We start from the raw sequence: 17,077 nt of genomic DNA, 5'->3' as shown, positions 1-17,077 counted from the left end.
TATTCTTCACATGGGAGTGGGAGATCCACTTTCTGTAATTCTTCATGACCATTTCATTCAGAACATCAGCAATGATCAACACAGGTCATGAATTTGCCCAGGTACTTCTGTTTCCCATGCTTCCCTAAAATTGGTGAAATACCTGAGTATAGGTTATCAGTGGTTTGGATAAAATAACTGGATGTGGGATTCAGATCAAAAAGATACACTCTAAAATATCAAAATGGTATCCTTTAATGACTCTGAAAGCAGCAGCTCTACGCAGAATGCTATCTCTGATCAGTGCTCTGATTCATCCCAATCACTAAAGGTTTTTCTGGTTGGTAAAGGAAAACTCCTGTACAGAAACTATTAAGTTATGTTTACTTTAGTTTTGTCCCTGGTGTGAGGGGGCAGGCCAAATTCAACAGCCTCAATGCCTTTTAGAATGAGCTAGGATTTTTCAAAAACAAAACCAAACCAAACAATAATCAAAGCAATACTCCAAATGCCTTCCAACTTCCTGCCGTGCACTATTAAATAATACCACTACTACTGGGGGCAGAATCCTGTATAAAATCAATGTATCTTAAGGAGGCTTTTTCCAATACCTTTGATACAATTCCCTAGAAGGAGAGTATCTACTTATGTTTGGGATACAATCAGAAATGACACACGAAATGCCAGTAGCTTGGATACATGCATATATTTAATTATGAAACAATTCATCATCAACAAAAACAATGAGGAAAATTCACGAGACCTCAGTGCTGTGGAAGAGAATGGGACATCAAGTCAAAATGATATAGCAACTGGCCCAGAAGGCTGCATGATGAGTGAAGCTAAGGCAAAGCTGACTAGGATAGTATTATATGCTCTTGAAAAGGAGAATGGCTGGAGAAGTATCCACTCATTTGACTGCTTGGAAGCAGGCAGCCTTAGTGTATGCTGCATGGAATGGAGGTGAAGAGCCAGGGAAGGGAGAGAAAGGAGAGGAAGAAGAGCAATACAGAATCCAGTGTAAGCAGGTGGAAGAGATTGAGATAGAATTACAAAGAGATGACTCTAAGGCCTTTTGTTTCCTCTGCAGCCTAAGATAAACCTGTTCCAGGTCTTTAGGTATGTCAGTCAAATTCAGTGATCACAGGAGTAGCACTAGGCACTGTGAAGGAATGGTGGAGGAAGCGGTTTACAAAACTAAAAGGATAACACGGTTCCTACTCTCAAGGAGCTTACAACCTACATGGGGAGACAGGTTCCACACACAAAGCTACTATAAAACATATTTACAAAGTAACATAAATACAAATAAATATACATATGAATAAACAATATATGAAAGCTAAAAGGTACCATGTCAATGATTGTTCAGAAGTCCCTAGGTCAGTCAAAGAAGGCGTTCTGAAGGAAAAAAATGTGGACTTTGAATATAATGTTAGTGGAGAGTAGGGCATGTGCAAAGGCATAGGAGTGGAAGCAAATATGTCATGTCCAGTAAGCAGATTAGCTTGACTACGGTAGAAAGTCTAAATAGGTCTCCTTAAGAAGTGTGTGTGAGGAAACAGCAGGAGTCTATTTGGTGAAAGACACTGACTTACTAATGTTAGGTCTGGTCCCTAAAACGAAATGAACAGGGAAAGATGTTTTCTCTAGGTAATGATAGTAAGTGGCTACAGGTCCAGGAGCAACTCCACTGCTTTCAAAATTTTGTAGTTACTCTAAGACAGAGAAACTAGCAATGGGATGATGGAGAAGTATTCAGCATCCTTGAGCAGTTCAAGAAGGAACTGCTATCTGCAACACATCTTATGACGTGGCAAGTGAAAAAATTCAATGAAATCCCAAGACTGAGGATCTACGGTCAAAAGGCCAGCCGGATCCCAGTCATCTCAAGTGCTCAAGCAGAAGGTCCTAGACCGTTGTTACTAATTCTTGGTGGGGAGTAGATTGTATATGCTTATAAAAGAATTTAGTTTTGAACTACCATGACAATCAGCTTGGATCCTAACATTTTAGAAATTAAAATAGACGGATGAGAAGAGCCCTAATCTATAGGGAATGCTCACGTCCCTGAAGAAGGACAGGTCAATAAGGGCCCAAATTCTCCCCTGGTCTTTAAGTGGAAAGGCAAAACATCACACCTTGAAAAGAGGCTTTTCTCAGCCAAAGCAAGTAAGACCTCTTTCTTTAAGCCTATTGATCTGAAGCTGTTCCAGGAAGGAAAAAAGAGTCCAGGCCAGATGTTCAGCAGCAGCCAGAGTCGGACCCCATGTCACGAGAGCTCCGCTGGGAGGCACTGGGTCCCACTGATGTTGAAATACACTGCTGGGGGCCAATCTTGATGCCATTTGCCTGTAGAATAAAAGAGGCAGTAGTTCCCACCTCAGTGTGAAAGTTAAGTGGGAGAAAGGAGAGGGGTAAAAGGAGAAATCATTAATCACATTTTCTAGAAGTAGATATGGCCTTGGCAGGTAACCATGCACTCTAGCCAGACTGCTGTGGAACAGTAATCTGTGACAGTGAAGATGAGATGACCAGCTCTGGTATTATCGATGACTAGAAGTGGCTTTTGTGCCCATTTTTAAAGTGACTGTTATACTTAAATTTCATAGCTATGTGCAGAATCAGGATGTGATTAGGTAAGAGTAAGAGGAGGTAAAAGAGAACTGGCAGCATATTAGCATATAATTCTTTTTTCTGTTTTGACCCCAAATTTGCTTTATAGAAATGGCCATGCTGAGCAATTAAGAATCACACTTCCCCAAGCTCTGGAATAGTAAAAAACTGAGGTTGAAAAGAAAATCTCCCATAATGTATAAACCTTTTAGATCACCAATTAATAATCTCTTTAAGCATTCTGGGTCTCAGACTTGAGAAAAAACAAAAAGGATGACAGGTTTCTGTGTACCTATATTAAAAAAAAATCAAGTATGAATTGGCATAGCTTCAAATAGTATCATGTTAGATAGGAAGTGCTTACATTCTAGGGAGCTTCCTATCCTGTTTAAGACAAAGCAAAGTTAATTGTCAGACCCCCACCCTATCTCACCTCATTGTGGACATCAAATAAACCCTGCTGGATCTTCCTATATATTTCTTTGGCTGTGTTAATGAAGGCCTAAAGGAAACATAAACCATAGTATTAGGCTCAAGTTTAGGTAGAGAGATTAAGAAAAGAGAATACAAATATTATTCCTATTTGGATTTCAAAGGTGAATTAGGAACTATTAGGAGAATGGAGTAAAAATACAGACGGTCCCCCAAAGGCCCTGTAAAAGCCATTGAGAGTATTTTCAAAAAGAAAAAGGGGATTCTATGGTATTTTGGTACTGACACATGATATACCTAGGGTTCCTAGGTTGGCACCCTCTGCAAATAAAACAAACATGCTCTCTTCTCAGTTAGTTACTGAAGATACAGTCAGTATCAGGCTTACGAATGACTAAAGTAGAATCCATTAGTTCTACTGATTTACAAATAACAGCAGTGTCAATTCACACTTACCAATTAATGTTATCTAATATAAAAGTAAAGCCTTAGGAATCAAGGAAAAAGAAATGGAAAAATTCCCTTAAAGGGAGACATATGGTCACTATGACCATAAGACATCCTTTTCTTACCCATGTCTTATAAGGGAAGAGAATTCCGAATAAAAGGACAAAGATATGGTATAATCTCTGAAAACTTTCCCTACTTTTTCCCAAATAGTACCTCTTCAACATTGCAGGCTGTTTTGGCTGACGTTTCCATGAATATAAGTCCATGTTCCCGAGCAAAGGCCTCTCCCTCTTCTCTCTTCACATCCCTACGGGATTCTAAGTCACTGCAAAAGATTAATTGGGGAGAAAACTAAAAAAAGATCCAGGTGAAAGAAGAAACTCTTGTTCTAAAAGAATCCCATAGCTGTTTCAACTGTCAGTTAATCCATAAAGAATGTTAATCCTGCATGATGTTCCTTGTATAGGGTTACTGATTTCTGTAGCCTCTTGGAAAATATTCTTCAGATCAGATTCTTGACAGCTGCTGCATGGTTGAGGATAATACCTTACTCTTATTACAGAGAAAAAGGTTTATAAGAGGTTAGGCAAGCCCCCTCGTTACTCAAGGTCTATGCCCTATGCTTCTTTTTTGAATGAGATCCAGTTAAAGCAAAGGAAAGAAGAGGAAAGGGAAATTCCAGTTACTGAAAAGTAGAAAAGTCATAGATGTCAAATCCCATAGTGATAAGTGTCTTCCTCTTTACTAGAATTAATCCACAAGAAGAGAGAGAGCCAGGAATAGGGAGAACACAGTTGCCTTAACGCTCACTAGTCTCATTATTAATGTGTATAATAAGTAGCAGCCTGCCACCAGGGAAATGAGGGATTCAGAGAAAATGATATGGATAAAATTAGGTGATACTGAGGATGCGAAGACAGAGCCAAAGAATGAGAAAAAATAAAGTGGCATGGAAAGACTTTATGCAAGACAGGATAAAAGGCTGCAGAATAAGGCAATGGTGAACTGTCTGATTTTCATTTTTCAAATTGGAAATTTTCATTTGGGAGGATTCCAGTTATTCACCATAAAAAAAAAAAAAATCAAGGAGTAAGTCCAGTAGAGAACAACAAACCTGCAAAATGTAGATTTATTATTCATCAGCTCTGTGAAGACCAGGGAAGAACTAACCCTAAATGGCAACAGTCCAAAATTTGTACCTCTAGCCCAGACATACCTCTAAGCCCCAGATCAGTTTGTCCATTTGTCTGTTCTTCATTTCCACTCTGATGTGTAAAAGGCACCTCAGAAGTACATCAAAATGAAATGTCCTGATTCTGTCCCAAGCTTCCACATCTCCATAAATGGCACAAGCCCAAAACCAAGACATTATTAACACCTTTTCCTCCTTCACTCCAAATACGCTATCCACCCCAAAGCGAGATACTCCAGAATGTACCTTAAAATCATCCTTTTCTCTCTCTCAGTGTCATCGACCTAGTCTAATCCACCACTCTCTCACTTGGACTGCTGCTGCCGAGATCCACGTCAACCCTTGCTCCTATCCAGGGTGATCTTTTAAAACCTGATCAAGCTACTTCTCTGCTTAAAACTCTTAAATGCTTCCTACTGTGTTTAGAATAAAATCCAAACTCCTCTCTCAGATCAGTGCCATGATGAGATCTGGCCCCTGCCTTCTTTTCCAACCTCATCTTGCACCATTCCCCTCTGATTTAGTCCAACCATACCAGGTTTCTTTCAACATTATAAACTTATCGAGCTTCTTCCCAGTTTAAGGCTTTCACACAGTTTGTTACCCCTATTTTATACCTTTTAAAAAAATCTTTGCCCACTGAACTCTTGCACATCCTTCAGATTCCAGCTTAAATTACAACTCTAAATCAAAAATAAGTACCCTGGTACTCTTTTTTATAGTGCCCTTTTTCTTCCCCTTCGCTGCGTTTATCATAATTTGTAATCAGATACAAATCATTTTATATTCAATATCTATGTCCCCATTGACTGTAAGCTCCATGGGAATGGGGGCAGGACTTTGTTTTCACCTTGCACGCTCAGGGTCTGGCACAATGTCTAAGACATAACAGGTTTTCCATAAATTGGTTGAACCAATAAATGAATACAATTAGTCTGTGGCCACAGTTCTCAAACGGTGCACCTTAGGCACTACTACAAACTCACAAGGGTGCCACAGGTTACTTTAAATATTCAAGGGAAACACAGCAACACTCAACATCAGAACACCAAATAAATGATAAGCTTGATATAACTGGCAATGTCACCATCAGATCCTGACAGATTCCATTCAACATTTGCACAGCTTTGCGAAGCTGACTTTTTGGCAGTTGCTGTGACAAAAAGCAAACCCTGCACTAAAATCAATTTGGAACAGAGAGTGGTAGTGTCCAATATTGATTCCAAGGTTTGAGAAGCTGTGCTGTCATTATGGTTATTTAAGAATGAAATAAAAAATTCTTTTTCTTTTAATTTATGTTTTTCATTGTTCAGTTAGTTGTTATGACAAAAATACTTGTTAAGCTGTTTAGATCTATTTAATAACAAAACTATTAGGTATGTCTTTTGGCCTATGGGTGCATTAGAAAATTTATTGAGAATAACAAGTGTTGGTGAGGATGTGGAGAAACTGGAACCCTTGTTGCATTGTTGGTAGTAATGTTAAATGGTGTAGCCACTATGAAAAACAATACAGCGGTACCTCAAAAAATCAAACAGAATTTCCATAAGATCCAGAAATTCCACTTCTGGGTGTATACCCTAAAGAATTGAAAGCAGGGACCCAAACAGGTTTCTGTACACCCATGTTGACAAGAAGCATTATTCACAATAGCCAATAGGTAGAAGCAACTGAAATGTACATCAATGGATGAATAAACAAAATGTGGTAAATACATACAATGGATTACTATCCACCCTTAAAAGGGAAGGAAATTCTGACACATGCTACAATATGGATAAATTTTGAAGACGTTATGCTAAATGAAATAAGCCAGTAATAAAAAGACAAATATTGTATGATTCCACTTATATGTGGTGCCTAGAATAGTCAACTTTATTGAGACAGGAAGTAGAATGGTGGTTGGTTGCTAGGAGCTGGTGGGATGGGGAATGTGGAGTTACTGTTTATAGTAATAGACTTTCAGTCGGGGAAGATGAAAAAGTTCTGGAGATGAATGGTGGTGATGGTTACAGAACAATGTAAATATACTTAATGCCACAAAACTATCTACGTAAAAATGGTTAAAATGGTAAATTTTACGTTATGTATATTTTACCACAATAATTTTTTTCTTTTTTTTTAACTGAGACACTAAATGTACCTAAACTAAAAAAGTTTAGGGCCCAAATGATCCAATGTCCACAGAGTACCTAGATGACTCCTGGTACTTATTATTTATACAAATAAAATTTTACCTCTTATTCCCAATCAGCATGATAACCATGTTGGAGCTAGAGTGCTGCCGGGCATCCTCTAACCACGAGGTCAGGTGGTTGAAGGTTTCACGCCTACAGCAGAAAAGTTTAGAAAGTGGGTCAAAGGAGTATTTCAAAATGCCAAAGGAATTCCAAATGTATGGGAAAAGGGGGAAAATTATACGTGTAAAGAAAAATACTAGAGAGGCCTTTCCTCTTTAGCATTCTAACTAGATTCAGTAGATAAAAAAGATTTTGAGGAGAGAAGACTCTCCCTCTCACCCACCAGATGTGGCTCACCTTGTAATGTCGTACACCAGCAGTGCTCCGGCTGCTCCCCTGTAGTAGGAACGGGTGATAGAACGGAAGGATTCTTGTCCAGCCTTTTCCATCAACATGACAACAACAAAAAATCCCAACAAAACCAGGTTATTTCCAGAGAAATTACTTGATCACATGCCACTCTAACACAAAGGACACAAAGGACTTAATTTTACAAAAGAACTTCTATTAAGAAAAGAGAATTAGGGAAAAGGAAATCTGACTGCCCAGGGAGAAGTCCAGGTGGGAAATCAATATTTTTCCATGACAGTGCAATGGATATTTTGGGTGGGTCAACTCTTCCTATAAGACTGTCCATCAAATTGCTGAATGTTTAGCGTCGCTGGCTCCCCGTCACAATGCTAGTACTGCCCCACAGTGTGACAACCAAAGACATTCCCATACATTTCCCAATATGCCCTAGGAAAGAACTGGAAATAGAACTAGACACTCAGAGTATTTTCAATCCCATATGATGCTGAACATATCACGTTAACTTTCTTTTCTGTTTCTATTCCTTTATCTATAAAAAGGAAAATTATCTTAGAATGCCAATGCCCTGTCTAATGGAAGTTTCATTTTGATGGATCAATGTAGAAAATTAGATACAAAGTACTTAAACTGGGCATATGCTGACTGACCTTTAGTGTTCAGCTAATAAAGGCAGGACTACCAAGATGTCCCTTGCTGGGATCTTGTCATGGCAAACAGGAATAACAAACAGGGAAAGAAGCCCAGGGCCCAGGACAGAGTTTTCCTAAAAGAAACCCAACTGTTTATACTCTAATCTCATTTCCAACTGGGGCCAAGATATTAAGTTTTATTTATAACTGAGCAATTTATTAATGCCCCCATATACTGGATACTTTTGGTTTCCCAATGGAAGAAGTTTTTGGGGTTTTTTGGGGTTTTTCATTAAAGGAAGCAAAATCATCTAAATATGAATACCCTGAGCACTGAATCTATCCTATGGGAAAAGTTTTCACATTCTTGAAATTCTTTATCCTCATATTCCTACATAAAGTTTAGGAAGGAAGACTATTGTTCATAATTTAAAGACAGGAAAACTGGGCTTCCCTGGTGGTGCAGTGGTTGAGAGTCCGCCTGCCGATGCAGGGGACACGGGTTCATGCCCCGGTCCTGGAAGATCCCACATGCCGCAGAGCGGCTGGGCCCGTGAGCCACTGCCACTGAGCCTGCACGTCCGGAGTCTGTGCTCCGCAATGAGAGAGGCCACAACAGTGAGAGGCCCACGTACCGCAAAAAAAAAAAAAAAAAAAAAGGAAAACTAAGATGTGGACATAGGAAAATAAATAGCTTTTTCAGAGTATAATAACAATAACAGTCATAATTTAAATTTAGGAGCTTAAGCCGCATAGCACAGGAAGATCAGTTGGGTGCTTTGTGACCACCTAGAGGGGTGGGATAGGGAGGGCGGGAGGGAGGGAGACGAAAGAGGGAAGAGATATTGGGATATATGTATATGTATAACTGATTCATTTTGTCATAAAGCAGAAACTAACACACCATTGTAAAGCAATTATACTCCAATAAAGATGTTTTAAAAATAAATAAATAGGGCTTCCCTGGTGGTGCAGTGGTTGAGAGTCCGCCTGCCAATGCAGGGGACACGGGTTCGTGTTCCGGTCTGGGAGGATCCCACATGCCGCAGAGCGGCTGGGCCAGTGAGCCATGGCCATTGAGCCTGTGCATCCAGAGCCTGTGCTCCGCAACGGGAGAGGCCACAACGGTGAGGGGCCACGTACCACCAAAAAAAAAAAAAGGAATCATACAAATGTTTTAATGAGTTGCATACCTATTAGAACATCAAAATCCAAAATTAATTCTAAAGAAGTTTGTTGGTAATAATAACAAAACTTTAAGATTTAAAACATGCTTTTTCCCTCCAAGAGCTCACTTAAATTTTATTTATCCTCTAATGGTTTTACGTCTTAAATTATTTGATTCCTGTTTTGCTTTTATCTTACTTTTTCTTGTCTTCTGCTATGGTTGAAAGCTTCCTTCCGTGTGGCCTTCTAGGAACTAAAAGGGAAAGTCTGAGGGAGGCCTGTGTTATGGTTGAATCAAATGACAGCATTTAACTTTAGCAGATGAAAATACTTCCAGTGGGCCATCAGAAATGCTTTTTAAAATCAAATCACTTTAAATCTCAAATAAACAATCTAACCCTACACTTAAAACAACTAGAGAAAGAAGAACAAAGAAAACCCAAAGTCAATAGAAGGAAAGAAATCATAAAAATCAGAGCAGAAATAAATGAAATAGAAACAAAGAAAACAATAGCAAAGATCAATAAAGCTAAAAGCTGGTTTTTAAAGAAGATAAACAAAATTGATAAACCATTAGCCAGACTCATAAAGAAAAAAATGGAGAGGACGCAAATCAATAAAATTAGAAATGAAAAAGGAGAAATCACAACTGATACTTCAGAAATACAAAGGATTAAAAGAGACTACTACAAACAACTATATGCCAATAAAATGGACAACCACAAAGAAATGGACAAATTCTTGGAAAGGTACAATTTTCCAAGACTGAACTGGAAGGAATTAGAAAATATAAACAGACCTATCACAAGTAATAAAATTGAAACCATAATTAAAAATATTCCGGGCTTCCCTGGTGGCGCAGTGATTGAGAATCCGCCTGCCGATGCAGGGGACACGGGTTCGTGCCCCGGTCTGGGAAGATCCCACATGCCGCGGAGCGGCTGGGCCCGTGAGCCATGGCCGCTGAGCCTGTGCGTCCGGAGCCTGTGCTCCGCAATGAGAGAGGCCACAACAGTGAGAGGCCCACGTACCGGAAAAGAAAAAAAAAAAAAAAATATTCCAACAAACAGGGCTTCCCTGGTGGTGCAGTGGTTGAGGATCTGCCTGCCAATGCAGGGGACACGGGTTTGAGCTCTGGTCTGGGAAGATCCCACGTCACAGAGCAACTAGGCCTGTGGGCCACAACTACTGAGCCTGCACGTCTGCAGCCTGTGCTCTGCAACAAGAGAGGCGGTGATAGTGAGGGGCCCGTGCACCGCAATGAAGAGTGGCCCCCACTTGCTGCAACTAGAGAAAGCCCTCGCACAGAAACGAAGACCCAACACAGCCAAAAACAAATAAATAAATTAATTTAAAAGTTTTAAAATATATATATATATATATATATACATATACATATATTCCAACAAACAAAAGTCCAGGACCAGATGGCTTCACAGGCAAATTCTATCAAACATTTAGAGAGAGGAGCTAACACCCATCCTTCTCAAACCCTTCCAAAAAATTGCAGAGGGAGAAACACTCCCAAATTCATTCTACAAAGCCACCATCACCCTGCTACCAAAACCAGAAAAAGATACCACAAAAAAAGAAAATTATAGACCAGTATCACTGATGAACATAGATGTAAAAATCCTCATCAAAATACTAGCAAACAACAACAAAAAAAATACTAGCAAACAGAATTCAACAATACATTAAAAGGATCATACACCATGATCAAGTGGGACTTATCCGAGGGATGCAAGGATTCTGCAATATATAGCAAATCAATCAATGTGATACACCACATTAACAAATTAAGGAATAAAAACCATATGATCATCTCAATAGATGCAGAAAAAGCTTTTGACAGAATTCAACACCTATTTATGATAAACACTCTCCAGAAAATGGGCATAGAGGGAACCTACATCAACATAATAAAGGCCACATATGACAAACCCACAGCAAGCATCATACTCAATGGTGAAAACCTGAAAGCATTTCCACTAAGATCAGGAATAAGACAAGGATGCCCACTCTTGCCACTCCTATTCAACATAGTTTTGGAAGTCCTAGCCACGGCAATCAGAGGAAAAAAAGAAATAAAAGGAATACAAATTGGAAAAGAAGAAGTAAAACTGACACTGTTTCCAGATGACATGGTACTGTACATAGAAAATCCTAAAGATGCCACCAGAAAACTACTAGAACTAATCAATGAATTTGGTAAGGTTGCAGGTTACAAAATAAATGAACAGAAATCTCTGGCATTCCTACATACCAACAATGAAAAATTAGAAATAGAAATTAAGGAAACACTCCCATTTACCACTACAATAAAAAGAATAAAATATCTAGGAATAAACTGCCTAAGGAGGTGAAAGACTTGTACTCAGAAAACTATAAAACACTGATGAAAGAAATCAAAGATGACATAGACAGATGGAGAGATATACCATGTTCTTGGATTGGAAGACTCAATATTGTGAAAATGCCTATACTACCCAAAGCAATCTACAGATTCAATGCAATCCCTATCAAACTACCAGTGGCATTCTTCACAGAATTAAAAAAAAATTTTACAGTTCATATGGAAACACAAAAGACCTCCAATAGCCAAAGCAATCTTGAGAAAGAAAAATTGAGCTGGAGGAATCTGGCTTCCTGACTTCAAACTATACCACAAAGTTACAGTAATCAACACAGTATGGTACTAGCACAAAAACAGAAATATAGATCAATGGTACAGGATAGTATGACCAGAGATAAATCCACGCACATATGGTAACCTAATTTACTACAAAGGAGGCAAGAACATACAATGGAGAGAAGACAGCCTCTTCAATAAGTGGTGCTGGGAAAACTGGACAACTACATGTAAAACAATGAAATCAGAACACTACCTAACACCATACACAAAAATAAGCTCAAAATGGATTAAAAACCTAAATGTAAGACCAGAGACTATAAAACACTTAGAGGAAAACATAGGAAAAACACTCTTTGACATAAACCACAGCAAGACCTTTTTGACCCACCTCCTAGAGTAAAGGAAATAAAAACAAAAATAAACAAATGGGACCTAATGAAACAAAAGCTTTTGCACAGCAAAGGAAACCATGAACAAGACAAAAAGACAACCCTCAGAATGGGAGAAAATGTTTGCAAATGAACAATAGACAAAGGATTAATCTCCAAAATATACAAACAGTTCATGGAGCTCAATATCAAAAAAACAAACAATCCAATTAAAAAACGGGTGGAAGACCTAAATAGACATTTCACCAAGGAAGACATACAGATGGCCAAGAGGCACATGAAAAGATGCTCAACATCACTAATTATTAGAGAAATGCAAATCAAAACTACAATGAGGTATCACCTCACACCAGTAGGAATGGCCATTATCAAAAAATCTAGAAACAATAAATGCTAGAAAGGGTGTGGTTGAAAAGGGAACCCTCCTGCACTGTTGCTGGGAATGTAAATTGATACAACCACTATGGAGAACAGTATGGAGGTTCCTTAAAAAACTAAAAATAGAACTACCATATGACCCAGCAATCCCACTACTGGGCATATACCCTGAGAAAACCATAATTCAAAAAGAGACATGTCCCACAATGTTCACTGCAGCACTATTTACAATAGCCAGGACATGGAACCAATCTCAATGTCCATCGACGGATGAATGGATAAAGAAGATGTGGCACATGTATACAATGGAATATTACTCAGCCATAAAAAGAAATGAAACTGAGTTATCTGTAGTGAGGTGGATGGACCTAGAGTCTGTCACACAGAGTGAAGTAAGTCAGAAAGAGAAGAACAAATACTGAATGCTAACACATATATATGGAATCTAAAAAAAAAAAAAAAGTGGTACTGATGAAACTAGTTGCAGGGCAGGAATAAAGGTGTAGACATAGAGAATGGACTTGAGGACACAGGGAGTGGGAAGGGTAAGCTGGGACGAAGTGAGAGAGTAGCATTGACATATATACACTACCAAATGTAAAACAGCTAGTGGGAAGCAGCCGCATAGCACAGGGAAATCAGCTCAGTGCTTTGTGAAGACCTAAAGGGGTGGGATAGGGAGTGTGGGAGGGAGATGCAAGAGGGCATATGCATATGGCTGATTCACTTTGGTGTACAATAGAATCTAACACAGTATTGTGAAGCAATTATACTCCAATAAAGATCTATTTTTTAAAAAATCAAATCACTTTACTTCTTAATCTCAATCCAAGTTCCTGAACCAGTTTGTGAGCCAATAAGCTAGAAAGAGTGAGCAGTTCAATTTGGGTTGGTCTGCATCAGTCTGAGGTATCTCTGTCCATCCCCAGTAAAAAAAAAAAATCTGAAGCAGCAAAGAATTAAGATGGAGATAAAGAGAATTAACAGCTTTCTAATCTCCCCCAAATGGAAGCATCAGATTATATATAGTTTCAAGATATATAATCCATTCCTACAAAGTCAGATAGGCTCATTTCCAAAGAATCAAAATGCATTCCAAAGTAAAATACAAATGAATTTGGGAATTTTTTTTTTTTTTTTTTTTTTGGCCATGCCATGTGGCTTGTGGGATTTTAGTTCCCTGATCAGGGATTGAACCTGGGCCCTTGCAGTGAAAGCACAGAGTCCTAACCACTGGACTGCCAGGGAATTCCCAAATTTGGGATTATTTAATCAATATTTTTACTAGAGCAAACTCATATATTATTTGGGTAATTTATAACAAAAAGATATGGCATTCAGAATTTGTAACTGTAACAGATGGAAGTGAAAGCTTCCCTATCTCTTTGATTTCACTCTTCTACTACTCTGATCTCCACCATTAGCCCCACCATCATAGCCCTTTGCCCCTGCATCAGCCTTTACTGTTATATTCAGGACTAAAGTATTTTTGTTTCCTCTCACCGTATCCCAGATTTGCAGTTTGATTTGTTTTCCATCAATGTTGACCATACGGGCCCCAAACTCCACACCTGTTAGTAAAAACCAAGAGAAAGAATGAACAACAGCCATGTTGAATGAGAGGGTCATGCTTTTCCTCAACGTGCTAAAGACTCATCCTCTGTCTGCACTTAGTACCACTAAGCACATTACAGCTGCCTATTTGCTCCAATTCATTTTGTGCTCCTTGAAGTTTTACTTACCTTCTAGAATTAAAAACTGTGCTCTAGAGAATGACCTTGGAAATATAACCAAAAAGCAGATATGGGGATAAAACTAATTAAGAAATCAAGGAAAAGGTGAATAAATTTTTAGCATTATTATTTAATGCTTAAATGTTATTAGGTATTGTTTAGTTTTGTAACTTTTTAAAAAACTTCTAAAATTTTTGAAAATATTTCCTAATATTTTCTCAAAGTCACTCTATAGTCCTCTATATGAAACAATATTTATTTTTGCAATTCTAGAATTTTTGTTTTAGAAAAGCACCTATCTAAGAAGTAGGTTCTCAAGAATGAAACATTTCAGGTCTCCAATAATTCCGAGTTCACTGGAAAACAGCCTTCCTCCTAGGAGTTTGGAAACAGTCTGATAAAGATTTTGGTTTACCTGGCATTCAGCTTCTTTCAAGGTAATGTCAGGACAAAACTTAAAAATTGAAGATTACTTACATTAAAATTACTTGATGATAAGTCAAACAATTTGTCCTATTTTCTATTTTTATACAGTACTTTACTCCAGGACTTCTGATTTCTAAGTAAGAAAGAGCACTAATCTAGCTTCTGCTATTCAGTGGCCCCAGGCACAATGTGACCAGAATCTCAACTCTAAAGTTCTGCAGTCAATAAGACAAATTAAAAAATTGCTTCTTACTACTCTGGACTTCTTCATCAAGAATAGTGATAGTTACTAAAAAAAAAAAAGTCACTAATTTTGTTTTCTTTCTGGACAAGAAGAATGGAATTTCAATGGGGAAGAATTTAAAAATAACACTTTTGTCCCCTTTTATGCAACTTCCCCTAATTACACAGAAACCTTCATATTTTGCACATATTTTCTACCTAACTTCCTTGTTTATCTTGGTACAGAAAACTGAATTCAGAAAGAAACACAGCCTATACTGGACTCTGGGGAAAACTTGATTGATCACATTCCTGTTTTGAAACTTGTCATTTGCTCCCATTACCTTCAGGTGTTTCAAAATTTCATCCCTAATATATTCTCTAGCCTTATTTCTTCCCACTCTCCACTTTAAATTCTATGCTCCAACCATATTAAATTACTTTCAGTTTTCCAAATGTAGCCTGATCTCTGTTATTCCTGAGCCTTTGCACATGTTATTCCTTCTTGTCCTGATCACTTTTCCCTCATCTCTGCAACCCCTTTGCTTGGCAAACTCCAGCTCATTCTTCCATTTTCAGCCTCTCTTGATAGAGGTGGTACCTCTTTTCCCCTTTTGCAGTTGAAATTTACTTGTCATTATCTGCCCCCAGCCCCACCTCCTACAATGGAGCTTTCAACGTAGGCACAGTGTTTGCCTTGTTAAGCACTGTATCACTAGCACCTAGCACAGAGTGGTTGTGCACTTAGTATTCATTTGCAAAAATATTTTCCTGTTGATACTATCCTCTAAATCCTTTTCTAACCTCATTAGGTATTTCTGAATAAGTCCTTTGGGATCAGTAGTAACTTAGACTTCCATAAGGTGGGACTTGGAAGTGGCAATATAGTAAGAATGGGAGCTAGGGATTTTATTCTGAAACTGCATCTGCATGGCAAGAAGACTAGTTTTACACATATATTTGGGGGTGGGGCTGGAGTTATGGAGATTATGGGGAAGGGGTTGTTAAAGCCCCAGCAGGCCATGCCTTATATCACAAATGTGTGGAAGATGTTCATACTTCCCAGGATCACCAGTGTGTCTCTGAACTCCATCATACTCTTTTCTTTAAAACAAAAGCTATTAGTTCCATGTACCTTTTAATTCTAAATCTGGGATGGCTCTTCAATTTGCTTCCTTCTTTCCAACAAACACACAAAATCTATATAGTAGTGATTACTTTGAAAAAACACATGTGAGGTTCGGACTAATTTACCGCAAAGCAAGGTGAGTTTTTGAATAGTTATGTTTCCGTGGGATTTTCCACAGACATACAAATTGCATTTGGAAAAACAAATCCTACAGCAACTAATCCATACCTCACGCTCATCTCTAAATTTAAAGTTACCTTTCAATTACTTACTCCCCATTACACTACTCCCCATTTATCAGCATTTGATTAGTCACACTTCACTAAACATAACTTTAGATTAGTTCAAAAATAGGGAGAGGTAACTTTTTACTTCGAACACCAAAGGCTGCTAACTTTCCACTTTAGCTAGCCCTATTTCATAACCTATTGTAGGACAGGTACATGCACTTACCTATTGTGAGGTCGTGGACAGGTTGGAACCTCTTGTCTGTAAACTGTAGGAGGAGGCATGACTTCCCCACACCTGAAAGAAGAGGACGCGCGTTGTAGGAGTTACGCCGCCCGGGAACAGTCCAGCGTCGGGGCGTCCGGGACCCGGGAAGGGGAGCGGGGAGCCCGGAGCCCGGAGCCCCGAGCCCGGAGCCCCGAGCCCGGAGCCCCGAGCCCCGCCCCCGGTCGCCCGCCCCGCCCCCGCTTCACTTAATCGCCCAGCCCACTGAATGAGCCCCGCCCCCAAGACCCGATTTCGGTGCTTCGAATCCCCGCCCCAGCTTGAGGGCTGTCGCCCACGGGTTACCTGTGTCCCCGATGATGATGTACTTGAAGAGATAAGCATAAGTCATGGTCCCGTTTCCTCTGGATTCCGGGTCCGCCCGACTTCTACAGCCCCTTACCTCCGGCCTCTCTAGCCACTCAATCTATCGACCTCCGGCTCCTCTAGCCCAGATCACGTCTCTATTGCTCTCCCTCGAAATCCCCTTTCGGTCGGAGCGACGGTAATACCCAGATACCACCTCCAGGGACGCCTGTTAACACTCCTACTTGCCTTTATCCTACTAAGCTCCAGGGGGCGATAGCTAGCCTTTCAGTGCTCTCAGGCCTTCCCGGGCTGACTCGCAACAGCCCCACGGCGCTCCTTCCAATCAG

General features: G+C 39.4%; 1 protein-coding gene across 1 annotated transcript; it reads right to left on the bottom strand.

Moving 5' to 3' along the window:
• Positions 1–670: 670 nt before the first annotated feature.
• RAB2B (RAB2B, member RAS oncogene family) lies at positions 671–17,075 on the bottom strand. The gene is made up of 8 exons (XM_059057447.2): positions 16,728–17,075; positions 16,383–16,454; positions 13,923–13,990; positions 7,207–7,289; positions 6,907–6,999; positions 3,691–3,802; positions 3,029–3,097; positions 671–2,331 (listed from the first exon to the last, which is right to left on the bottom strand). Exons 1-8 carry the CDS (start codon positions 16,771–16,773, stop codon positions 2,224–2,226), a joined length of 651 nt encoding a protein of 216 aa, XP_058913430.1. The 5' UTR covers positions 16,774–17,075; the 3' UTR covers positions 671–2,223.
• Between the last annotated feature and the right edge of the window lie 2 nt (positions 17,076–17,077).

This window comes from Kogia breviceps, chromosome 3 (assembly GCF_026419965.1).
Source record: "Kogia breviceps isolate mKogBre1 chromosome 3, mKogBre1 haplotype 1, whole genome shotgun sequence".
NCBI classification, from domain to species: Eukaryota; Metazoa; Chordata; class Mammalia; order Artiodactyla; family Physeteridae; genus Kogia; species Kogia breviceps.
The sequence above is the reverse complement of the archived record's forward strand: the minus strand, read 5'-3'. Positions and strand labels throughout refer to the sequence as shown.

Bases quoted from the DNA above. Each gene is read 5' to 3' on its own strand.
- RAB2B (XM_059057447.2), bottom strand. From the start codon at position 16,773: ATGACTTATGCTTATCTCTTCAAGTACATCATCATCGGGGACACAG. The intron at 7,000-7,206 runs GTGAGCCACATC...TTTCTGCTGTAG, and splicing joins CTGGTGTACGACATTACAAG to GCGTGAAACCTTCAACCACC. The intron at 3,098-3,690 runs GTACTATTTGGG...TGTTTCCTTTAG, and splicing joins CAGCCTGCAATGTTGAAGAG to GCCTTCATTAACACAGCCAA.